General features: G+C 31.8%; 3 protein-coding genes across 3 annotated transcripts; 1 reads left to right on the forward strand and 2 right to left on the reverse strand.

Moving 5' to 3' along the window:
• Nucleotides 1–291: 291 nt before the first annotated feature.
• Nucleotides 292–17,055, reverse strand: LOC113393175 (vesicle-fusing ATPase 1-like). Its single transcript, XM_026629915.2, has 16 exons — nt 16,846–17,055; nt 16,493–16,581; nt 15,593–15,722; nt 14,759–14,844; nt 14,546–14,691; nt 13,862–14,000; nt 13,187–13,329; nt 12,822–13,021; nt 12,257–12,389; nt 11,795–11,997; nt 10,830–11,018; nt 9,263–9,395; nt 8,771–8,928; nt 8,329–8,513; nt 7,667–7,825; nt 292–2,682 (listed from the first exon to the last, which is right to left on the reverse strand). The coding sequence occupies exons 1-16, from the start codon at nt 16,855–16,857 to the stop codon at nt 2,547–2,549; spliced, it is 2,241 nt and encodes a 746-aa protein (XP_026485700.1). The 5' UTR covers nt 16,858–17,055; the 3' UTR covers nt 292–2,546.
• A 632-nt stretch (nt 17,056–17,687) lies between these two features.
• LOC113393252 (uncharacterized) lies at nt 17,688–22,187 on the forward strand. The gene is made up of 9 exons (XM_026630043.2): nt 17,688–17,857; nt 17,933–18,047; nt 18,463–18,697; nt 18,883–19,099; nt 19,287–19,480; nt 19,964–20,124; nt 20,503–20,607; nt 20,736–21,209; nt 21,425–22,187. The coding sequence occupies exons 1-9, from the start codon at nt 17,800–17,802 to the stop codon at nt 21,708–21,710; spliced, it is 1,845 nt and encodes a 614-aa protein (XP_026485828.1). The 5' UTR covers nt 17,688–17,799; the 3' UTR covers nt 21,711–22,187.
• A 761-nt stretch (nt 22,188–22,948) lies between these two features.
• LOC113393253 (protein FAM32A) lies at nt 22,949–23,762 on the reverse strand. The gene is made up of 2 exons (XM_026630044.2): nt 23,432–23,762; nt 22,949–23,163 (listed from the first exon to the last, which is right to left on the reverse strand). Exons 1-2 carry the CDS (start codon nt 23,639–23,641, stop codon nt 23,041–23,043), a joined length of 333 nt encoding a protein of 110 aa, XP_026485829.1. The 5' UTR covers nt 23,642–23,762; the 3' UTR covers nt 22,949–23,040.
• Between the last annotated feature and the right edge of the window lie 3,647 nt (nt 23,763–27,409).

The following is a 27,409-nucleotide window of genomic DNA, read 5'->3' on the forward strand; positions in this document are numbered from 1 at the left end:
CAAAAAGATATAAAAAAAAAAGTAAAACAGTTAATCATATGTTTTATTTTTCATATTATTTTTTAACAATTAATAGTAAATTTTATCAGCAAATGCACCTTTATTTTACTTTGAAGTGATATACATGAGATATGATTATATTATATTCTATTTTATTAGAAATTTTACATCACTTCAGAATTCTAATATTTTAATTGATCAATTTTGTTTTCCTCCAATTTAAAATCATATTAAGCTATATTTGAACTTTTTATTTTATTGTTATTATAATTTGGTATAATAATAATAATGTTTTATATTCAAAGTTTATTTATATCAATTCCTTTACACAATACAGTTTGACATGAAAATGATTATAGAAGATTCCTTGCTGATATAATTTGAGTTAAAATTTTATAATACACTCACGAAAACATTTTAGTCACTATTATTTTATCATGCAAACTACGGTGTTCTAAAAGCATTCTCGAATTTTAATATTAGAGATTTTTGGTAAACATCATACATAAAGTACTTCAATGTTAAACACTACACAAACACTTTGCGATTGATAAATAGCTCAATGAATGCGAAATGGAATGTTCTATGCATATAATGCATGCAAATAGCAACAAACATGTGGGAAGTAGTTATTGATTCTAAATATATTTATCTATTTTCTCAACATGTATTAATATCTTCATAATTTATATCACTCATTATATAAATCTTTGTAAACTAGAACAAACCACTGTTATTCAGTTTTTTATAATATTAAAACTTTTTGGCAACACATTATATTGACGCTATCTAAAAGTTTGATCTTTTAAGTGCCATATAAATATTTTGGTTGGATAAAGACTGGAACTACTAAGTACAACATCGATAGCTAAATATTTTATTAATAATTAATTGTACTTTTCATTGTAATTGTAGATTTTAAGTCATAAATTGCAAAGGTTCTACCTCTACTGTCAACAATGCTTGCAAAGTCTATAATACTAGAATAATAAATACTCCATATTGACATTTTCCCTTAAAAAGCTACGCCTATTAGTATTATTTTAATAACAATCAAATATACTTATTCATTAAATTAAACAGCATCAAGCTGTATCACATTTACGTAACAAAAAATAAATAATATTGCTTTCGAAACTATACATTACAGTATACAAAAAAATTGAGCTATTGCCTAGACTTACAACCCTGGGATGTCCGTAACCATGCCATTGTGTGAAATTGCTAAGTGAATAATAATCCTTTAATATAACAGAAAAATATTTACAAAGTCTATTAAAGTTTCTACAAAGTAGTAATAGATATTGGGAGAGAACAATAACATGGTTACTGGAGTCGCATACCACTCAGCCCTTTGAGCATAAGCTGTGTAAAAAAGGTTAATAGGGCGTAAATAGCTCAGAAAGGTACATATGCCTTGAAAGCGTGCCTATAGATTTTAAAACAAGTGGAATGTATATTATACACATAATTAACCAGTAACTGAGGTCAAAATTATTTAAAGGCAACTTACCAAGAAATTCAAATAAAATTTCAATATTATAGTGTTATTAATATAAATAGAAAGCTCCAATAAAGCAATTAAGGAGTTAAAATTTACCAATATCAACAAACGAGTCATACTGCAGATCGTTACTTTCACATAAGGGTTGTTCTTCTAAATTATAGACATCAGGCAAAGTAGTTACAAGTGTTACCACAGCATTATCCCCATCGCATACTGCTGTACTGTCTGAGCTGTCACTGTTACTGTCGACGTACTCATATAACCTTTTCTTATCTTTATCTTCCACACTAACCTCTGACATCTCATACATACTCATGACTGTAGATATATCATCCACATTGACTGCATCGAATGAATGGGAAAGAACAGCGTCGTCGTACATTATAAAAGCCACTTCGACATGAGATGAGGAAGCTTCTTCAGTGAATCGACCTGAGTCCCCTAATTCCGATACATTCAACGATAAAGTATTGTCTTCGTAAACCAAAGTTGTGGGTTCGTGAAATTCGTGAGTGTCGTCTGATAATTCAACATTTTGGTTACACTTCAAGGCATCGTCGACAGCGTTATCCTTCGAAGAAAACGAGTTATCGTCGGATAGATCCGCTTCCGCATTTAAAGTTACTGAATCGTCCCTTTCTGCTTGCAAGTGTTCCAAATCATCCACGCATTTGGTGGAATCGTCACTGTCGGATACGATAAGCTCTATACTGCGATCCAACAAGCCCGTGTCGGTGTACGTTGACATTTCGTCTTCAAACACTATTTCGACACTTCGTATTCTCATGAGGGGCATTTTAACCGGAGATATCTCGTTACCTTTTGCCGTTCTACCTATTCTGTGATGACTAGAATCGAAGGGTTCTGTGCACTCGCTCACGTCGTCGTAGTCTATTTCGTAGCTTCTGAGGTCAGAAGCGCAAGGGGAGCTCTCGGTGGCCTTGTAGCTGTGGGGTCTCGGAGTGTACATGTGTGCGTGTGTGTCGGGTGAGGGCGTGCGTGTGGTATGCGTATGTAATCCCTAAGGTTGCAATAATTCTTATTGTACAGAGGTACCGAGATCGAGACCGCCCTCCTCTTGCATCTTTGTGAGGAATTTGAATACTCTTGATTCTTCGTCGGTCTGTTTCACCATGTCCACCAAAGCTAACAGCTTTTTGATGCCAATGAAGATCCTGCAAGAGCAAAATTTACGGTTTATACTTTATTTTGTCCTGAAATTAACTTAATAAGGATGGGGAAAGCTATAAACATATGTAACTGTATTTTGTAGCACCAATGTACTGGTGCATAGATTTTATTTTGAATGAAATAATCACTGGTGATAGCTATCCTTAATAAATAATTAATAATATTCTTATTATTAACTTTAACTGAGTGTTAAAATTGTACTAGTATTATGTATAACAATAGCCCAATAGTTTGGCGTAAAATAAGCCGAACCTGTGACTCATATGCATAATAAATGCATAAAACTGCATACACGATATTGTTTTAGATCTAGCAGCATTATTCTGCTGTGGAATATTTATACAGTATCCGTCACTTCCAAAGGGGAACAGTAAAGGATATTGAAGTGGGTCGTACGATCTATGAGTTTCAGAAACTCGTTGAAGTCGGCCTTCTCTATTATTCAACACAATATCTCGGGAACCTTTTTCTTCATCTATTAAAAGAACAGCTACTTCATCTACTATTGGCGCATTATACCGACCTCGATGCTCGTTAGGAGGTTTCACATCAGCATGAATAATAAGTTTCAAATCATGCGTTGATCTATTTTCGAGATTGTATTTAAAACTGTGAATATACGTATTATGATCGTGAAGATATGTTTGGAGAGCGTCGATAAGATCAATTTGCAAGGTTGGGTTTATGTTTGAGCGCAAGGATATCTGATCTGCATGAGACACAAAATATATTTGTAAAAATTCGGCTTGTGCACCTTCAGCTGGAAGTAAATTACCGATCAAATGATAAACTTGTCCCTGGATTTTGAAAGTAGGCATAAAGTTTCCCTCACGAATTTCTTTCGCACCAAATGAAGTCATTTGAAAAAGTGTATTATACTGCCTTGAGTGATTTAAGAAATGCTTTGAGGATGGATTTGAGCCTGATATCAGTTCTTTAAAAACTGACGTTGGTTCTGGAATTTTAGGTATATTCACTTTGCCACCACTACAACACAGTCCAGGACTTTCTGCCGTCCATTTTTTTGCTTGGCAGAAGTCGCATATTTTAACCATTCCGCCAATATCAATATCATTTAACGCAACGTAGTCAAGAGAACGATCATAAGCAAACGCAGAATTCAAAAAATTATGTTGCCTGCGAGTTCGACTTATTAATGATCTTGCATTTTGCTGTGCTAGTCGATGGGAACGTTCAACGCTTGATTCCCGATCGCGGTTTGCTGAAGTTCGGGAATTTTGTGCGGCCAAACGTTGAGAACGTTCAGCGCTTGATTCCCGATCGCGGTTTGCCACAGTTCGAGAATTCTGTGCGATCAAACGTTGAGAACGTTCAGTACTTGATTCCCGTTGTCGATTCACCGAAGTTCGGAAATTTTGTAAGGCTAACCTCTGTGAACGTTCAACGCTCGATTCCCTAGCACGATGTTGTTCATTGACCGTTCTTTGATTAGCCAACCTCTGCGTATTGTCTTCAGCTGTTTCATTGCTACGCAAAATCCGCAGACGCTTTGCATTAGCAGTCTGCCGAGAAAGGTTAGTTCTTTTTCTAGGCATTATAGTGACGAAAAAGATAAAAAAAATGTAGGTATTAAATTTAAACCAAAACGTATCTTGTAATCAATAAAAACAAACATAAGGTAAATAATTAAGTACCCGATAATATAATGAAATCTGTATTGAAAAAAAAAGTATTATAAAGGTTATTTAATTATTTCGATATTTTAACGTAATAAAAAAACCATATATGTTTTAATAAACAAAAACCTAACCAAATCAGAATAATTATGCAGATGACAACCACTTCTAATAAACAAAAATTTTGACAAAAAAAAAACTGACTTCAAAAGAGAAAAAAAATAATATGCTCTAAAAAGTAAAAAATAATTGCTTATTATTCTACAACTTAATAATCAAGTAACTTATTCTACTTACCAATATGTAGGTACGTTCTGTGTTTCCACGCAGGGAGATAAGTATGTACCTACCCACTTTAAATCTAACTTAACACAAACCTATGAATAACAAACAATGATCACAATATTTTTTAGATTTAAACTATGTAAAATGAAATTAAAAATATTTAGACTATTTAAAAGTCAGCAAAGTTATTACGATAATATATTATAGTTAAAATTATTGTTATTTTTGGAGTCGGTGTCAGCCAAGATAACGCAACAATACGCTACGTATTAACACAATCACGTTAAACACAAGCAAACCGTGAAACAAAAATGTAGCCGATATTTAACTCGAAAAATGACAATGAGGATGGTGTAGATATAGAATTACAAAAGTTTGAAACAGTTCGTAGTCAAGTGACTCGTAACGCTTCTTTCTCTTGTCTGGTTACGGGCGTGCCCGACACGTCCTTTTAAGAGCTCCCCCCTCCCAAACAAATAGATAATATATATTCACTATCATAAAAAGTAATTGTTCTTTGTCATCAGTGTAAATCTTAAAGGTCGCCATAAAATTTAATAATTACCAACATCTGTGTTTTTATTGCTTATTGTTATACGGTCAATTATGACAACCCTTTTCTTAAACATAAAAGAAATATTGTACAATAGTGCACGATTGCGAATATTTTTTTTGTTAACAATTCGATGCAGGTGTATCGACATCTGGATGTAAGACAAAAGAAAAAGTCAATTGTAAATAAATAAATCACAAACAAAATTCATACTCTGCCTAAACAAACAAAACGTTCAACAGGAAATGTAATAGTAAATCTGAAAGACTTTTTTTTGTCTTGGATTAGGAGAAAAGTTCATGAATTGTAATACCTGACGGTAGACATGTTTGCTTAAACACTCAATTTTGATTCCAATTTTCTGTCATTATATAGGACCACTATGTACGTATAGGGTTTAAAAAAACATCAAGAAGAAGTGTATTTATCGATAGACCAGATTTACAAATTTGGATTATATCATATATTTACAAACCTACTTTGGCTGACACCGCCTCCAAAAATAACAATAATTTTAACTATAATATATTATCGTAATAACTTTGCTGACTTTTAAATAGTCTAAATATTTTTAATTTCATTTTACATAGTATAAATCTAAAAAATATTGTGATCATTGTTTGTTATTCATAGGTTTGTGTTAAGTTAGATTTAAAGTGGGTAGGTACATACTTATCTCCTTGCGTGGAAACACAGAACGTACCTACATATTGGTAAGTAGAATAAGTTACTTGATTATTAAGTTGTAGAATAATAAGCAATTATTTTTTACTTTTTAGAGCATATTATTTTTTTTCTCTTTTGAAGTCGGTTTTTTTTTGTCAAAATTTTTGTTTCTAAAAGATTCGGCCGAGTATCGCTAACGTGCTCCTTAGAATTGTTCAGTTCCCTTCCGTACCGTTACTTTGTCATGGATCCTATGCTCAGAACCTTACCAAACTTTCACCATAGTACCCTTGAAGTATATCCTTTATAATAAAAAAAGAATCATTAAAATTGGTTGGCACAATTTTGAGTTATTCACCTATTTATCGCGCACATACATAATGCACATTTAAGACTTATATCGTTTTCATAGGGATACCATCATCGTAACAGGATAAAATTAAAATGGGGCCCCACGGGAAGCACTACTTTTCAAACAAAAAAAATTATCAAAATCCAGTGAAAAGTTATGAGGTAACAAACATATAAAAAAAAAAATACAGACGAATTGATAACCTTCTCCTTTTTGAAGTCGGTTGAAAACAAACAATATTAACTTAAACGTAATAAGATAAACAAACCGAACAATAAGAAGTTTAGATTGTTTCTCCTTTGGTGTTATTTCATAAGGTGATTATAGTACAACCGTGTTGAATATGCTTGAACGTAATAGAAATTACTTGAAATATTGAACTACTAATTTATTTGTGTAGTCATTTTAAACGATATTCACCTATTTGCTTATTTGCATAATTTATTTTCTCAGTGATGATTAATCTGCTTCGGTGAAAGTATCGCTCGCCATTTTGAACATTTTTCGTGTGTAATGTAATTTTTATACCTTATTTATACCGTGAAAAGTTTTAATTGTTTACTTGCAAAGTACGAAGGAATGTTCATTGACATTTTATCTTATATCGTAAGTTAAAACTACAGCAGATTATGATTTAAATGTAATCGATTTTAAACGATAAAAAATAATGAGCAAATAAGCTGATAACAAAACCTAATTTTGATAAATAATTTAACTATTAAGAATGTTAATTTTTTTAAGTCGTTATGTGCATTGCTACTTCGCAGAACTACACCCGCGGGTGAGAGTGGCGAGCGCGGCGGCGGGGCTGACCCGCCTCCCCCTCAGCCGCCGCCGCGCCCCGCCTGCTAGCGCACTCTTAACGAATAGACATATAGTGTCACGGACTTTTTTTTTATTATTAAAAGAGGAATATATCTTTCATACACATTTTTTGAGTAACTTAAAACGTTTATGCTGCGCACGCATCGAAAGTCCATAAATGTGAATAATTTTCCCCGTTTTTGCAACATTTCTCACTGTCGCTGCGCTCCTATTGGTCGCAGCGTAATGTTATATAGCCTAAAGCCTTCCTCTATAAATGGACTATTCAACAAAAAAAGAATTTTTCAAATCGGACCAGTAGTTCCTGAGATTAGCGCGTTTAAACAAACAAACAAACAAACTCTTCCGCTTTATATATATATATACATATATACATATATACATATATGATATAAAAATAAATATAACAAGCTGCAAATGTCCCAACACTGGGCTAAAGTCTGCTGCCCTTCTATATAAGAAGTTTTAGTACTCATTCCATCCCTTTTATATAGTGCGAGTAGTAGACGCACATCGGAAAGACATATACAGGTTTTCGCAAGATAAGTTCCTTTGCTAATTATGTACATGTGAACGATAGCGCTTGCCCGGATACGGGTCTGTGCGCCGAGGTCGGGGTCCGGTGTGACTAAAAGTAGTTGGCGACTGACTTGGCCCCGCGCAGGTCGCGCTGTATGCTGGCGAGGTCGCGGCGCGTGAAGGCGTCGCTCTGCTCCAGCACGGCCATCACGTGCTCGGGCTGCGACAGGTTGTGCACGTGCAGCACGCCCGTGAACGCCGACAGCATCTCCATGTCCTCCAGCACCTGTCTGCGGGTCAGTGTGCGCAGACGTCGTTACTGACTGCCCAGGTAGTGCCCAGTCTGGTGGCTAGATATGGGGCCGCTGTTCCCGAGGTTCAAACCCCAGGTCAGGCCGATATAAAGTTATTGGGTTTTTATATCGAAAATTTTTTAGTAGCAGCCCGGAGTCTAGTCTAGTTGGTAGTGAGTACATTCCAGTGCCTCAGAGCACGCACGCAAAGCCGTTGTGTCAGATTTGCCGTCCCATCGGATTAAGAGAGCGAGGTAATAGATAGTGCACCTTTGTTTGCGCACAAACTTGTGCACATTATAATATTTCCTGCGTAGTTGGCTGGTCTCCCTCGAGATTGACCGCCGTGAACGAAATCGGTCAGATCCACATTATTATGTCATTATTGTATATCTTTAATATGAAAGCTTCGATTGTTCCTGATAAATTATCTAACGTCTTTCTCGACTCTTTGATAATGAAAACTCTATAAGTGCAAAAAAACTCATCTTTCAACTCACCTCCGACTGCTGGTGCACAAAATAAGTAACTTCCTGCCTTTCGGTGGCTGCTTTTTCAGCAGCACGAGTAGAGCCTGCAGCGTGAGATTGGAGTATCGTGGCCCGATGGGTCCGTAGTCGAGGAGACGCTCGATGTTGTCCACCAGGATACAGGACAGAGTCGAGCGGTACGCGTCGTCGAAGTACTGAAAGAATACTTTTTATATAGTTCTTTTTTAACTTTTCTATTTTAAATCATAATTTCGAATAAATTGCAATAATTTTGTACAGTCTTATGATTAGAAATGTTATTTTTTTCTGTTTTATATAATAAAAAAAAATCTTTTGGATATTCAGATTATATATAAACTCTGAAGTCATCTTTGAATTAAGTACATATACATATAACAAAACTGTCCATTGAAATTAGACAACGATTCGCGAACGATAATGTTATACATACCTTTCGAATCTGCAAACATTTGGCGGTTTCTGTAAAACCGATCATGTCCTCAGGCGAGCACACCTTGACGAATGGGAAGTCGGAAAACTTCGCCAATTGGGCCGCCAAGGCCGTTTTACCGCTGTTTGGCGGACCCTCCAATAAAACTGATACCAGACCTGAGAAATTATACGAACTTTAATATTAGTGTAGTTTGAGAATCGTAGAATGGAACCATTCCATTTCAAACCATATTTCGCAAAGACTATAATATGATTTCGATGCACTCTCTCGTGACAATAGGATTACCTGACCTTAGTCAGCCCGGATCGTGTCGAGCATTTTTGATTTCACTAAAAATAACTAAGAGACAACGGAACATCAATAAATAGTAATTTTATGAAAAGTTAGAACTCCTTCTCTACAATCCCTAAATTGTGTAAGTTCACTTAATAAACTTCATACTTGAAAAATACATCAGATTCATAATTATAACAATATTTAAAGTCTCACCGCTAGCCTCAGTCGCCCTCGACTGCTGGATGTATAACTGTCCATCTTCCAAAAGAGACGAAACTGGAGTTCCCCAGTTAATTATACCACGTGTTAAGAAATTCTCCAAAGTTTCCGCAGCTGTACCAAAAGCCTGAAGAAAATTTTATATTTTCATTTATATAAGACTTAAGTAACTTCTTGGTATAAAAAGTTATCCAACATGATGTATTTTTGATACATTAACAAATATTGTAATATAATAAATATCGACAAAAGTGACCTAATCAAAATCTAAAACACACAGCATTGTTTCAAGAACAAGCATGCATAAATCTTATTCATCTTACATCTCTTTCCGTCCTTTGTTACCTTTCTCTTTCACACACAGCAGAGCGCGCCATCTTGTTTCAAATTTGTGCGCCACTGACATTGTCAAATCATAGCTTTTGTAAATCTTGCCGCGTAAACTTTTAAAATTTTTCTATCAACTTTTAGAAGTTCAAAAATTAAATAATATAGTGAATTTTAAGGTGAATTTTCGTTAAAAACGTGCTTTTACATAAAGGAAACCATTTACAAATGAGTATCGTAAACGGTAAAGGTAAGGGTAAGGATATGACGGATGCCGCTGCTTCGGATGGAGAGCGGTCATCTCGACAAGTATCCGAGGTGTGCAGTGATCAAAGAGAGTCTTCTTCATCTTCGGAAGATGAGCAGGGCTTGGCGTCACCTCCACCTAATAAGCGACGTAAGTATAAACACCGTGGGTCGGACCCGCGAGTTGATTCACTAGTTAATCAGGTAGATTACATTTCAGGTTACTTAACTCAGTTGCCTCATTATATTGTGGCCCTGACTCAAAATCCGCAAGTAAATAATATGAATCCCAGTAGTGTGGACAGAACAGATATTCCTGCGAGTGAATTTTTAGTAAATCCTTGTCCTGTTATTAATAAGTTGCAAATATATAGAATATATTAAACATCATGTTTGTTTTAATTGATTATAATTCACATAGCGTTTGTATTCTTACACCAGCAGATATCAAACAGGTCTTCAAACAATGCTGTGTGTTTTAGATACACATATAATAAATCTGTATTACAACAAAACAGTTATTATGTGTGTGAGAAAACACAGCATTGTAGCAAGGTGCTTGCTGGTGGTTGATGAAGACTAGGATTTGACAATGTTTATGGTAAGATTTATGGATGCTTCTTCTTCAAACAATGCTGTGTGTTCCTCACACACATAATAACTGTTTTTTTGTAATACAGAAAATCTTTGATACATGTAATATAGAAATCTTTTATACATATTTTACGTACATCTAATAGTTTTAGAAGGGTTCATTTTAAAAGCACCAGGAGCTTAAAGCTTTTCTTTGTCTACATTGACACAATAACCTATATCTCAAAAAAGATGCGACATCTTTATGTCTTTACATACGTATAGTATGTTTGCGTCCTTCCTGAAACTACAATAAGCTAGCTTCGTCAAACCAAATCAAATTGTCCATCAACATTAAAATACTATTCTTAAGAAAAGCTAATAATAATAAATGAATCGATTAGTATTAACTTACCGGTTTAATATCATTTTCCAGCGCGTGTAAGAAATCTCCCCTTTCCACCATAAGTTTTTCCATGGCCTCAGGATCCACTTCTACTTTGCTCGATGCTTTGATGAGACGATTCATTGCAGTGGACTGAGCAGCTCGAACGAGACCCTCGAGTTCTGCACCCGAGAAGTTCTTCGTGAGGGTGGCTAATTCCTGTCGTATTTAGTGCTATTTTATTTGATGTTTCATATAATTAAGATTATAATACTTTTTTTAATGATTTGTAAAAGTACAATTATTGGGGACATTTTCACTGACAATATATTCGTAATAAAAAAAAATTGCTAATTAACTTATTAGACTTAGTTGAATAAGTCGTGCAACATTTATGATCAATTTCGATGTGTTGAGATTAAATGCGATTGAACAAGTAGTTAAGATTAAAGATGAAAATTATTAAAACAAAGAAGATTTTTTTACAAGAATTTATCTTATAATTTTAGTGTACTTTATCGTTATCGTCGTATAGCTGAACCTTTAAAGATTGAAGATTTGCTTTAAAGAATGGAGACAGACATCTAAAAACTCGAGGAGATAGAAACAAAATCGAGTATGACTCTTGGAATGTGCATTTTTATGACGTTTTGAACCTACGGATAAAAATGAATATAGAACTTCGATCCAGAAACATTCCATTTACTTGGATAAAAAGAACCGAAACCATATTTGAGTGATCTCCAGCAGAGCTACTGTCTGTGATTTTGGGATGCCTGATTAATAATTGTAATAAGTTTTACTGTAAATAATGAGACATGACCAATGCAGAGGTTTTTTAGTTTTAGAGAATTTTGGGAACCTCAAAGAAATACTTATTCTGATGGAATTAGGCGAATTAAAAAGAATGCATAAAGTGTATTGAAAATAGTCTAGAAAGTTCTAATGGTTATTTATTTGGTCACCTCGCAACATGAACGGCAAAGATGAGTTACCTTGGAGTCAACATCTTCGGCGATCTTCTTGTACTCCTTCATACGCTTTGTATGGATGTTCAAAATCTGGACGCGACCTTTCTCGTCGGGTAGACCGATTTCCATCTGAACTTCCAGACGACCAGGTCGGAGAAGAGCCTCGTCTATCATGTCCCGTCTGTTCGTCATACCGATTACCAAAATATTGTTCAATTGGTCCACGCCTAGAGATATAATTTTCAGCTGTTATAAAAATGGGGTTCTTATATTTTATAGTTTGTTAGAATCTTAAAAATTTTAATATTATCGGTTTGCCAATTGAGTGTACACTGTTCATACTAGACTCTTAATTATGAGATCTCTTATTATTTTTATTAAAATGTTCTATATTTAAAAACAAAACAACGGGAATGTTAAAAAAAATACATCAAATCTAATTACGATTTACATAATAACAGATCCAGGTAAATAAACATTACTGACCATCGATCTTGGATAGCAGTTGGTTGACGACAGTGTCATGGACGCCGGTGTTTCCTCCGACGGAACCTCTCGCTTTGCAGATGGCATCGATTTCATCAAAGATTATAATGTGAAGGCCACTGTTCGGACCACACTAGAATACAAATAATTTATTTAGTAAAACATTTTATTTGCTTCTGCAATTTCGATCTTTTAATATCAGAAGTTTAAAGTTGTCTTAACACTTGACACTAAGAAAAAAATAATTATCGTCGTTCTGTAGTAGAATCATTGTATTGTACTATTTTAGGCTTGCACAAAGCTCTTCATAAGTGAAGTAGCTTTAAAGAAAAATCTTCAAGTCTAAGTATCTAAGAAATTAAATAATATTATAAGTTAATTAACTCTTATCTGCCTATAGGGTCGGTTACGCCCCTATGATGATGATAATGAGCAAATAACAATTTATTAATACAGAAATAGCTAAAAAATTTTAATAAAAAACATATTGTATGTAAATTAATAAAATTTCTGAGCATAATTTGCCTAAAAAAATTAAACGTCTATGCAGTCATGTTCTTATTACCCTCTTTTCTTCTTCTTCAGCGTCCGCAAACAATCTCCTGATATTGGCCTCACTCTCACCAACATATTTGTCCAATATTTGAGGACCATTTACGATTTTGGGCTCTCTTGCGTTTAACATTTTACCAATCTGACGAGCCATCAATGTTTTACCGGTACCGGGTGGGCCAAACAACAAGATACCCTTTACGTGTTTGCAGCCTGAAAATTCGATATGATTGAGTTTCTTTTATTGAACATAGATTTTTAACATTATGTGTTTGCCATTTGAAAACACCCAAAAAAATAGAAGATAGCAAATGTTAATAAGACTAATTAATTTCGGTTTGTAATTTTTAAAGGTAACATATTAAATTATGAACTAACCCAGCTGCTCAACGACTTCAGGTGGGAAGACACGAGATGCGAATGCTCGTCTGAAGATAGCGTTGAACTCATTGTCCAAACCACCAATTCCCATTTTTCCGAAATCCCAGTCTGGGTTGATAATGGACTGACGAGGCTGCTTACTGTACAAAATATTTTATTACGATTCATATTTAAAACTGTTAACTAACATAGCAACGCGTTTTAATGAAAAAATGATCTTGAGATAATTTATAGTAAAGTTCATATTAAAATTCTAGTTTGACTTTAAGGAAGGAATTAAAATTAATTCAGCTGTGTTTTTGATATGATTATTGTGAATACCAAATTTATTTTACCAAACAATTCAACTGTCTATAATAAAAGCCAATTAGAAGTAGTAGTCTTAATTTATAGATTTTTAGAACCTTTCCTTATATTCAACGTTACCTATAGGAGATTTTTTTAGTCATATTTTAAATATGGCACTTCACTGGATTGAATAGCAATGTGTAGAAGACCTATTAAATTATTTTTACAATTCATTATTTTATTTAAATACGTGTTTCCTACCTTTTTATATACACGCAGTTAATGACGCCATAAAACACAAATATTTACAGTTGAACTAGTATGGACAAATTTGCTTGTCTTACATTTGCAAGACTAGTAGTACTATTTTGAATATTTACTTACCCCTTAGCTTTACCGATGAGGTTCAGTGAAGAGTTTTCTGCTTTATCGAATTGGATACAAGCATCCGGAAGCAACCTGCCCATTCTGACTCGACGAGGCACTGCATTGGCACCAGCGGCTAAGGCTTGTACGTCCACAGCTAGATCAAATCAATTTTTTATATGTCACCTAATTGTAAGTGTTCTTTTGTGATAAATATCCACAATTTTTTACATGCAAAGCGTCACCTTAAAACTATGAAGGAATGTCTCTTGCGCCTATACACTGGCTCACTTTCCCTTCAAACAGACGAAAATGGAAGTTTATTTTGTATTGGTACATCTACTGTATGTAATGGCCGAAAGTTACAACGAAATAAACTATATAACACATTTTTACCTGAAAGTTCACATTGAACAAAACCATTCCAAATACAAAATTTATTAAGCTGAACATTTTTTTATTAAAAAATGATAACTTATTTCAGTAGTTATGTGAAAATATGTATATAATTCCTCTTTCATATATGCAATAATTTAATACACAATTACAGATGTCTGAATACATTTAATGGCATTGTTACAAAATGTAAATTATTTTCTCTATATTGTATCGTACAGGAAAAATTTTCGTATTAAGAGTTCACAGATAGACATTACATAATAATTAAAAATTATTTTTTTTGTATAAGATAAAAAAGATTACCTTCCAAATTTTTAACGATTAACGAGAGTACTTTCTTTTCCTGGAACGAGAAAGCGAGTTGTTGTCCAACCGAAAACATTTGATTCGAGAACTGAATGAGAAAGTCACGAGCCATCTGCTCGGAATCGTAGGGCTCCATAGATGTCCTAAAAAAGAAAAAAAAAATTATTATGTCTCAAAGATTTATAACGATCATCTATTTCAAGAACTTACGTTTTCTTCAACATGAAATCCGCCTCCATGGTGACACTGCATAAGCAATCAGCATTTGTCGGTTTGAAGGGTTTCACGTCAATTGTCTATAAGTAAGATAACTTTTTAGTCAGAAAGTTTAGGTATATAGAAAATATTTTATGTTTCAATAAATTATGTACTAAGGGTCTAGATGGAGCAGTGGCTTGAACAAGTGAATCTTAACCAAAGATTGAGATTAATTTTCATGTCATTAATTTGTGCCTGTAATTCATGTCACACTCAGTGCTGAAGGAAAACCTCGTAAGGAAAACTGCACGCAACTCAGTGGATTTTATTTATAACCCCACAGCAACCTTTTTTTTAAATTCATGTGCAAACTGTTATGTGGTGTGCTGGACGGTGAAGTAAAAAAATAATAGATGTATATTAATCCATTTCTACATAATATGAAGTATAAATTAAAGACTTTAAGCTATGTCTATAATAGTAATTTTAGTTTGCGGTTCCAAATGTGATTTCCTCTTTTAGTGTGGCCGACCGACCTATAGACAGATAAGGGTTAAAGTTGTAAATGGTCTCAATGTTAAAATTAAAATATTGTTGTAAGGAATGTTTTGCATATGAACCAATTTTAACTATTTCTTGTATATTGGGTTCAGTCTAGTCCCATTTAAAAAAAAATTGAATTTGAGCTAATAAAATGCTAGCCATTAGACCAATGAGGCAGTCATTGAGCTGATACTATTATATGAAATGAGATGAAATTTTCATATTTTACAAAATAAAGTACCTAATAGTATAGGATTTTTATTCCTCTAAATGTTGTAAAAATAATTAATGAGATGATAATACCTGTCCAATGGACAATGTAGCCCATTTTCTTTGGGGTGCCGAGAAACCAACTGTTCCTCGGTCCACTCCACTGTAAAATCTGATGCTGAAGACAAAGTGCTGTGAAGGTCCAGTAGAGATCTCTAAATGCCTGAGGAGTGATATTATTGTTAAAATTACATGCAATCATTGTTTTTCATAAATTTATCTCATACACAAGAATTTTAATTGGATTCAAAAATATATCTGACATATCTTTAGTATGGTCAATTAGTAAGAATTAATACAAAAAAAAATATTTTATTTTAAAAATAATATTTTTACTTTTGATTTCTCTATATATGCAGAAGTAATTCTGTCATCACATTTAATCCACTGACAGTTCAGTGGAGAGATTTAGATAAAATTTGGTATGGAGAAAGTTTGAGTACTTAACTAAAATTAGTGATGGGAAAGAAAATATACTAGTTTTTTTTTTATTCACCCTTCAAAGATGTTAAATAAAAGGTTTGTGTGTTATAGGTAAAGTTTTATTAATTTCCCACTGGTAAAGCTGCAGTTTCAGCTAGTTCTTAATTTATATAATTAGATAATATCATTTATATACCTTAATATATTTGTATTATGAGAAACATACTAATATTCATAATTTAAATTATGTTAATTATAGAACAATATAAGTAAGTGGGTACTATATATTAATTTTTATGATTAAATAGTTTTACTATTAATTTAATACTGCATACATCTAATGTTTCAAAATTGCTTAAATAAAGAATATTCTGTTAAGGAGACAAAGTAAATAATAAGAATGGTACTTAATAGTACTATTTATATTAATAATTCTACTATGGAAATTAACAGTAAGATATAAATAACATTTAGGAAAAATTTCAAAATTGTAGTAATTAAATTACTTACTTAACATCACTGGGAAAATCATCCGGGTTGATAAGAGCGCAGTTGGTGATTGCTAATTCGTCCGAAGGACATTTTGCTGCTTTCATGCGCTAAAACAAATCATTATTTTAAATAATTCTATAATTTAGTTACTTATATACATTACATAAAAATATAAGGTGTGTTTCGCAAACCATGATGTAATACTATTGAACTATACCATTTATTTTATACAATAATAAATACATTTTATACTACTTTTAAAATTTAATCAACTTATTTAATGAAATTACTAAATAATTAATTCAACCATAATGTTTTTTGTCAATAGGTCGACGTCAGATTCACTTCGTGTCATTCTTTAAAATACTTACCATTGAAGACATTTTAAACTATAACAATTTAATTTTCTATTTAAACAGTAATGTTTTGACAATAATGATTCACGTTGATTGATGTGACGTCAACATGCAATCAATAGAGTGCTTCGGGTTTCCTACAACCCATTGAAGCAGCGAATGGCTACACAAGGGAATGCAGTAAAATATTTCAGCTAAAACGATTGGTTCAACCGATCAATACAACAAAATTTAGTATTACCATTATTCAAAAATGTAGAAATTGCGCAGATTGCACAGTAATATATTTTTTAAATGTAATAAATATTAAATTATTTACTATAACATTCACATTATAGCAACTACATTGCTAAAAAGTACAAAGTATTTAAAGAATATCGAAAAATTATATGGAAGCATGATCATCACATATGGTTTAGTGAATTAAAGTTCGCCAAGGATAGCGAGTTTAAATTCGGACAAACGTTGGCTATTAAAATTAATTATTAGCGATCTTTGTATTACACCATACCGCATACCGCAACCCTATCAATAATGCTGTTGTGCCACGTAAACCCGTTTATTCCTAACATTAAAAAATAATTAATGAACTGGAAATTCTTCATCCCCTACTGTATTAAATTATCAATAAGCCTGTTTGAAAATAAATTAAAAAACTTATTATTTTTAATTTGAGCATTATAGAAAATCTAGATGTCCAATTATAAATATGTATTCATTTTTTTTTTTTTTTTTATCAGCATCAATTATAATTATCACAAAGTACTTTAATTTTATATATCCGTCATCCGTGGGTTTATTCAGCTATATACTCAACACTCGTTCTATATACTCAATACTCTTTGTCTGTGATACAATACAATACAACAATTTTTTCGTCTGTCAGTTTAATTGACGGTTTCAGTTACTGGTATTTTGATATTTAAGTTATTTTTTTAGATGGTTTAATAAATGAAATAATATAGTATCATGGCCTCAATACCACATATACAAATGTTTATATTATTATTTCTAGTTTCATACACAAGTAAGTCTTATTTAAATATGTATTTAAAAATCCAACGAGTCGGAAACGCCCAATTTAAAACATTTTGTATTGCAGTATCTTCAATATCGGCTGAATGCTCTATTCCTGTAGTTTTAAGAAACACATGGTTTTCATTTGAAAATGGAAAACAGACCATCACTGATATTAATGCAAATGAGATGACAGGAAGGTAAACTATATTATTTATTAATCACATACTTTATCATATAAGCCCATGTTATTAATCCTAATTTAAATCCATCCCACAATACTATCTTCTATTTTGCTTGTGGAAAGAATATTTATTTATTGTCTTTGTTATAGTTACTACCTTTTTTTTAGTAATTTTCAGATTGCTTCACTCATTCAATTAATACAAATATTCTTATATGATTTTTCTAACTTGTTTTTAAATGTTTTTTCCTATATATTTCATTTTACATTATATTACTTCACATTAGTAAAAATTTGACACATTTACTTAAAATATTTCCCTTAACACCATTTAAAGATTTTTGATTACTATTAAATACTGTAATATTTAAAAGCTCAATTGTTTGTGGTATATACCTATTATATAAAAACAAATCATGTTTGGATTTTAGAGGTCTGTGTGTGAATATTAAGGCTGATTACCATGTTAACTATACAATGGTATTCCGGTATACCAAGTGCTACTATTGTGTTAAACTCATAGTTCGAACAGTTAATGTACTGGAGAAAATTGAAACACCATGTGTGGATGTCGGACAAGATGAAGAGCCAACGGTTGAAAGAGTGTGCAAAGGCCTTAATCCTGATCAGTCTTTAACTACATTGTTCTCGGAGAATTCTGTCCCAGTAAGTTTTCTTTGTATCTTTGTTTCATATATCTAATTATCTAAAAAATAAGTATATAAATATCTTGTCATTATGCTGCCTATACAAATCAATTTAAAACATATATATACAAATATATCATAAATGTAAATAAATTCAATGAATTCAGTTTTTAATCTTAGTAATATATTAATATGTTATTTCAGGTCAATTGTAGATCATCACTTGAAGGTGTCTGGCAGTTTGCTTATCAAAATCGTTTCAGGTTCACTGGAGAATGCAAGCATCCAGATGCTCAGATCAAATCGTGTCAAACAGCTGGAACACAGTTTTTAATTACTAATCAGAAGTTTAATATTACATACAGGAAGTGTCCTGGAATGTCTGGTACTTTTGATGGTGTCGTTGAATATAGCTGTTTAGGTACAAGTTAATTTTAGTATTGACTATTAATGCATATGTACATTTTATATATGTAAATATTTTTGAATACTAGTTAAATAAAATTTCAAATAAAAAAATATTCTTACATTTATAGTATGCATATTTTATTTAAGGTCATTAAATAAAAAAATATTCTTACATTTATAGTATGCATATTTTATTTAAGGTCATTGGTTTGTTGATAAAAATCATTTCTTTGCTGTTGCAAACACAAAGGAGTCTCGTAAAGATGAAAGATACCGTTGCTTCCTGAAGAACAGAGATGATGATCTATATATTGGTGCATCAATCACACCACAGTGTAATACATTGAAGACCGTTGAGAAATCACCAGAGAGATACAGAATTACCCCTGTTAAGGTTGGTAATTCTAGAAAGCAGTTTTTTATGTTAACTATAGTATTTAGTAACTAGTCATTTTTATTTCATAAAAGCATTCAGCAATTCTAGATTAATTTAAAATATTGTGCAATGTACCTTGACCATGACCATTCAAAAGGTATTTAATATAATGTTAAGGAGTATCATGAAATAAAATGATAAATCTTGTGTTTATTTAAGGAATACATTTAAAATTTAATATAGAATGTTTTGTTATTCTTCAGTATTAGTGATACATTTTAGGGCACATTCTTTTTTCAAGTTTTGTGCATTTTTATTTGCAAGGAGAGAGATTTGATTTGATTTATGAAGTAGATATATTTTATTTTCTGAAAATATTTAAAATTATATTTACATTTATTATAATAAAGGATTATATTGTATCACATAATTGGTTATAAATAAAAAAAACCGTTTAATTTTCGTTACTATTAAAATAGTTTTTTTTTTTTTATTTCTCAGGCAGAAGTAGTAGAACCAGGATGTCGTTTACCACAAAACTTTTCTGGTGATTGGATCAACACTGCTAATATTGATGCTGATGTTTTTATTAATGAGACACATATAATTGAAACTTATTATCCCGATGAGAGCAGATCTAGGCGTACTATTTATGTTTGCAGGTAAATATTTGCTTATATAAACTCGTTTAAACCTGCTGAGCTAAAGCCTCTTCTCCATTTGGTTAGGAGCTAATTACACCATGGCGATTGGTGGATACACATATGCCAGATTTTTATGGAATACATGCGGATTTTCTCACAATGTTTTCCTTCACCACCGAGCATGATATAAATTATAAACAAAATAGTTACAACAAGCAAATGAGTATGGTAAGCAATTTGAAAATGCTGTGGTGCTTGCCTGGGTCTAAACCCAGGTCTTCTGTTATCTTCGGTTAAGATGCAGGTGTTCTAACTGGGCCATCTCGGCTCACTCACAAATTGTTATAGTATTAGCATTATTTTAATTATCATAATAACATTACAAGTTTCTTCCAGAGAACAGCGTGACAGCCGTGTAATGATGGCTCGACTTACTGTTGATGGTTGTCAGAAGGACTATGTCTGTTTCGATTTCGTACCACAACATCACAATGTTATAAGGTTAGATTCTTTTAGTTTTAAAATTCCAATTATCAAATTTATTTGTGATATCTTATCATTGTTCAAACACTGACTAATTGTAAATGAGCATTAGTTAAAAGTAATACAAAAATACATGTTTGTTTCAGATATCGTAAAGGTTTAGCTATGATACAAAGTAACTTCCACACAGTATGCTCATGGGTGCAATTTAAAAACTCGCAGCAATGGCGGTACGATATTTTCCTAAAGAAAGTTCCCACACCGATACGTTGCCCTGTAGCAGGCAAATTTAATTTTACACAAAGGGGTGACGTCAGGTTCGAAACAAGAATTTTAGGTGGTGTAACACTGAGCCCTCGGCCAAATTTGTACTGCAAGTTGAATTTAAGTGACTTTTCAGTGTGCGATACAGAACAAAAGACTATTCAAATTAAGGAAAATTACTGTCTATCTGTAGACTATTTAGGTAGACCAGTGGATATTTACAGTGATCCTGATTACAAAATGAATTGCATAGGATATTGGAAAGAGAATTTGAAATCTTATCTCATTACATATGATGAGTTAGATCCTTTCTCAAAGTACAGATGTTGGGTGTATCAGAGAGCTGACCTAAACCGGTAAGTGACTTTAATTTTTGTTCTTCAATAAAAACGCAAATGTAGTTTTGGTGGGTTTTGTCTTCTAGTTTTTGAATTTTCAGATCTTCCAATAAATTCAATCTTTTCGAAATACTTTACAAAAATGGCTAAATACTAGTACTAATATTCATAAATTGACAAAATGGTTATTGTTTAATATTTTATGAGATGAAGTTTATCCTATTATTTCACAGGGTTCTCATGTCTCAAGCGTTGGGTCCGTACTGTGACTTAAAACAGGATGTGACCTCATGGAACTATACAGAAGGCGCGGCAGTCGCCGTCGAAATGGAGGAGTATGAAAGAGAAAGGGATCAATGTCCTATGCGTTTTGATGATGGTAGTGACCCTTGGTCAAATAAGGAAAATCATGTTAAAATTTTCTCCTTCAGTTACTCATTTTGGAGGAATAATTCTGCATCAACTTTAGAAATATTTGTCCCACTTCTAGTAGCAGCTTTAATTTACTTATTGAAATAGTCTTAATAGTTGATATATATTTATTGTAGGCCACATTACACAATACTTATCTATTTCAATAATATATTTATAAGACTTTTCAGTCAATTTAATGATTCCGACATAGAATTTAACATCATAGAGATAAGTTTTGTTTGATTTTTTACCTTTTAATGCAAAGTTTAGATAGGTACTAATTCTATTGATATGAAACTTCTTTATGATCATAGTTCACAGTTTCAGGTTCTATATAGTATGTAAGTAAATAGGTTGCATATATTATGAGATATGGCTTAACATGTTGACATAGTTGGAGAGAAAAATGACGGTCCAGGTACTTTTGAAGCCAATGCTGTAAGAACTAACATTAATATGTCGAAATTAAACCCCTTCGAAATTGGGGCAAGCAGCTAGCTTTTTAAATGTTTTAGCTACTGTATTTTACAGTTTACTTAATTAGACATGCTCAATTAACAAATTAAATGGAAGTACCAAATATAATACAAAGCAAGCTGGTTATTATATATGAACATGGACAGGAATACAGTAATGTTTTTGTTATTGACATGAAAATATTGATAAAAAACAATCATAGTATGCCAGTAATAGTTTAACTGATCAGTATTTATTAATGCATTACTGCATAATACATTGGGTGCACCTAAAATCATTTGGTTTTCAATCTTATAATATGAGTCCTTAAAATTTTAAAATTAAGGTGTTAATTTATTTAATTTGTCAAAGAAAAATATTGTATAATGTTGTGTAAAACAGCTGCAGTTATATATATTCACTTTGTCTAATTTAATTGTTTTGTCTGTAATAAAAAAGTGTAATAGTAATAATAATAATAACATTATTCACTACAGCTTAAACATTATTCGTAAAAAAAATCAGACACATATTGCTGAAATTACACAAGAGGCAAATATCTTCATTATTTTTACTGCATTTTATATTACCTCAACATACTATGTACTTATGTATTCTGCTGTACATTTTTGCAATTAATAGAATATTAAGTTTATAAGATATTTTCATAGAAATATGATAGTTATTAAGTCATAATTTTTAAATGGGAATCTCTCATTAGATTGTACTATTAAATGTGCCTTATAACGTGTCTTGTGAAAACAATTAATTATTATTTTAATTTTTGTGATCAATTTTAACGACCTGTGAATATCAATCCGTCCAATAAGTAAGTTTTTATTTTATACATATTTTTATTAGAAAATCCAAATAAAATAAATAAAAAATTGTATATCTAATATATATTTTATTTTATTTCAATACCAAGATAATATAAATTATAACTTTTACAAGTGATAAATACACAACAATGTATGTTTTATTTCGTCCAAGATACTTTCGGAATATCAAAGTGTTCTGTCAAACTGTCCAGATGTTGGTTAAACTTCTCTACTCTCTGCTTGTGAGTCATTTCTGCTTTTTGAAGAATTCTTTGCTTTTGCTAAAAAAAGGATAAAATCAAGTCTGTGGTATAAGAATTGAAATTTAACAAGTTTAAGCACTATATTTTTTTGTGTGTATTAAATTATTGTTTTAATAATTCATTACTTATGGAAGGTGCTATAGTACATAAGAACAAAATACACACTATGAAATGAAACATTTGCATTAAGTCAATAAATTTAAATATCAGTTTAATTTGATTTTAAAATACAAAGCAACAATATGTCATCAATTTGTTGACTGCTGATTAAATATATTATTCTTACCATTTTCTCTTGCATTTTCTGGAATGCTAATTCTGCTTTGGTCCGAGTATCTGTATTCACATGTTGCTTAATTTGTTGCTTAACCTCACTTTCTATGGCTTTTTCAGTTTCTTTATTTGATTTTTTCTTCTTTTTCTTTTTTATTCCAGAAGTATCTTTAATTCGTAGCTGAGCTTTGTTCACACAAGCATATTCATCTTCATCAACCATTTTAAGTTTGTATTATATCTGATACAACGTTCAATTGTTTTTAATTAGCTTGCTTCAGTATTTGGTAATATCCTATTTTTTAACGATACGCTTACGATAGTTTCTCGTGTAGAAATAAGGAAAATAAATTGTCAAGTTGTTTGTTGTTTTTAGTTGTCAAATTTTCTCTTTCACCATTACAAAGTAACAGATAACGAATACTATAAAGATTAAGTAGTGTAGTGCTACAGATTAAAAATTAACTATAATTCTGTTAAATTATATAGTATTATAAATATTGATGTATCTATAAAAAAGCATGCTTCTTTTATTTATTTTTTTTCCCTGGTTAATTCTGTGGTATATTAAACTATATAATTAGGTTAAATAACTCTTAATTATAACATTTAAATATTTGAGTAGGTATAGGGAGGTATCTGTTCTTTGGCTGTATCTTATTTAAATACTTACGTTAGGTCAACAAAGCATATCTCCAAAGAAGATTAAAATCTAAGTAAAAAAAAACAACGTGCTCGACAATGAACACATTAGTTTAATCAATAATTATAAACATTATTAAATTAAATAGATAACAAGTATATAAACTTACAATTCCTGATTGAACCTAATGTAGATTGTATTAAATCAATAAATTGAATGTACCGTTAATAAGTTAACGACCGGTTCACACAATAATTATGTCGTTATCGTATTTATTTGATAATAAGTTTATTTTTTTTGGTAAATTTAGTTTTTTAATTTGTGCCTTTTCAAGATATTAGATGGTACCCAGCGATAGTTACTTTATTATGATAAGTTCTGGGAGTAGTTCTCGATGGCCGCTCAGTGATTGCTAGTAGCCAGTAATAAATTTAATTATGAATCAGTTTCTTAATATACGCACTTTTCCTTTTTTACTGTGCCTTTATTTATTGCATTTTATTTGAAAAAATATAATAAGTTGGACGTGACATAATCGTGATTAATGTTATTTCTTGGCAGAATGTTATCTTTACGTATTTGTTAACGCAATTAGTAGTGTTTTTTTTTCATTATCTTGATTTGATAAAGAAACACTGCTGGCATTTTGATTATTTCGATTTCCAATAAGAATAATATATTTTCCAAAAATAGTGCAGGTTTAGTTTTTACACTGTAAATTTAGTTATTTTCATACTTTAGAAGTTTTTAAGGTATTAATAATGTTAATTATAGAATAATATATAATAACGGAATTATATAAATTCCGGGTTTTGTACAAGCCCATTTGGGTAGGTACCGTCTACTCATAATATATTCTACCGCTAACAATTCTTTGTATTATTTTGTTTCGGTTTGAAGAGGGGAGTGAGCTATATAGTAACTACAGGCACAAGGGACACAACTTAATTACCAAGGTTATTGTCGATCTGGCAACTTAAGAATTGGTTATTCTTGTGGCTAGGGAATGCAATCCCTGTATCCCAGGATCCTGCATACTTTTTGCGGACTAATCTCGGGCGAAAATTTTGCGGTATCTTACTGGACAAGCAGGATTCCAAAGAAGCGTGGAAGATACGTGTTACGTGGTAGTGTTAAGCGGAGGCTTACTTATGGAATCCTAAGGATAAATATCACAGGGATAAAAAAAAGGATGCTGAAGCTTAGTAGATATATGTATTTTAAATATTGCCAGAGTATAATATTATATTTTTAGATTTAGAATCTATCGTATATAATTGCTTGATTATTTACTAAAAACAGTGGTGATACAAAACCGTTTTAACACCTCGTTATCTCTGAAACGTTATGGGATATCATTATATTACTGATGATTATGTTGTTATGTCAATTTGTATTTTATTCTGTGTCAATTTATGTCTTAATCGTTATGTCTAAAAGTATTAATATATATCACTTAAGATATTGAAAATTAAAACCACGAAAACGACGTCTATTAGGTCTTTATTACAATTGATTTCTCGGTCTAAATTCACCCTGCTGGATCCCAAATACTTGAATCCAGCGGGACTAAGATGGTTCGGTCCCGGGAACCTGAATTTAAATTATCTTAATCTATTGCGTTCCCTACTTGTTCATCTACCTATTTCATAAAAAAATTAATGATGCAAGCAGGAACGTGGTATCTATTTTAATTAATTAGGTATTATAGTAAGGACTACCTACCTCATTCCGTAATATTAATTTACAATATATTTATACACATTATATTTTATTTTTTAGACTGTTTTGTACATCCGTGTTTGTTGTTTCTGTTGTTGTCTTTTAGATTTTAGATTACCTCACAGGTAATGTAATGATGTAGTAAGTATCTACTGATATATATTTATTGCTTTTTTAAGCGCTCACAATTCAATTTAATCAATTTTACTAATAACTTTATCAGACTTTGTATTAGTACAAAATAGAGGAGTTTGAAGTTTGTAACGTAATGTTTCAATTTAGACTTAACTGTTTTAATCTCTTATTAGACTAACAATCGACAGCGCTAACAATGGATTTGCTTGAGTAAGCTAAGCGCGTTAACGCACTAGGGTGGCAGGTTACTTGTAGCAAATATCATAAATAAATATGTGATTGTTTGCGACAAAAGAACGGGAATGAATGGCATTTCTTGGCCTTATCGGAGCGGCGCACGCGCTCCGCCCGCCGCTGACGCGTACGGCTCCGAGATTAGTTCGATTTGCAGACACGTGGCGCCACGTGCGATCTCACTACCCGCCAAATAAGATTAACGGATTTGCACACTACAGATTGCACACGAATGGGCAGGAAGTGTAAAGTGAAACGCCGGTAATGAGATTGTTGTGGAATCTTATATTAAATTTATACTTACGTTTAAAGTTGTTAGTTTTTAGTATATGTAAAACAAAAAATAACTAACACACACAACAACAGTGTGTTTTTCTTTATCATAAATCTCCTCCTTGAATATTAAATATGCAAGTTACAAAAATAAGTTCGAAAGCAGTTTCAAATAAAACAAAACATTTTTAAAATATTCTTTCTGTAAGTTGCATTTCAATTTCATATTAATATTAATAACATATGTTTGTAATCGGAGATACATAGATGTTATTCGTTTTTTTTTCTAGTTTTAATATCCAACGGTAGGTAATAGGTACAGTAATAGTATCTAACGATCATCCTAACAACACTTTAACTATGTTAAAATTGCAAGTGTTACATTCAAGAAAAGAAATATCTTTTTTGTTATTATTTTATTGCTTCTTTAATTAATTATTTTATATGGTTTTAATCCTACTAATTATATTACAATAGTGATGCATACAAATATTAAATACGATACATTTATAGATTCATATAATTTATAATAATAAATACAAAAAAAAAAATAGTTTAAAGTACACATACAGACGACTTATTATTTTAGTTTTATTAAACCCTTAGTCAACTTAGAAAATTTTAAAACTTAAGAAATATTTTACCATGCTAATTCTTTTTGAATTGTATTACGATAAGCGACTATTTATTTAATGTAATAGTCATACTTGACTTTGTTTGTACTAGCGTCTCTCGTGCGAAATCGGCTGGCTTAACACGTCGCATTAACTTAATAAATCTGAATAAATCGTCGACTCTAGTCCAGAACAATGCGTGGCTTCTAATAGACATTAATATGGCATTAGCTGTAAGGGTGGCGGCACACGCCAGTGACGCCTTGTTTGCTAAACTGGCCTAATCCGCTATTTGTAACGCGCGTACCATGTTATCGTTATAATGTAGGATGGTTACTAGATAATTCTTTTTTAACTTGTATATTTTATA

Source organism: Vanessa tameamea, chromosome 6 (assembly GCF_037043105.1).
Source record: "Vanessa tameamea isolate UH-Manoa-2023 chromosome 6, ilVanTame1 primary haplotype, whole genome shotgun sequence".
Lineage (NCBI taxonomy): Eukaryota > Metazoa > Arthropoda > Insecta > Lepidoptera > Nymphalidae > Vanessa > Vanessa tameamea.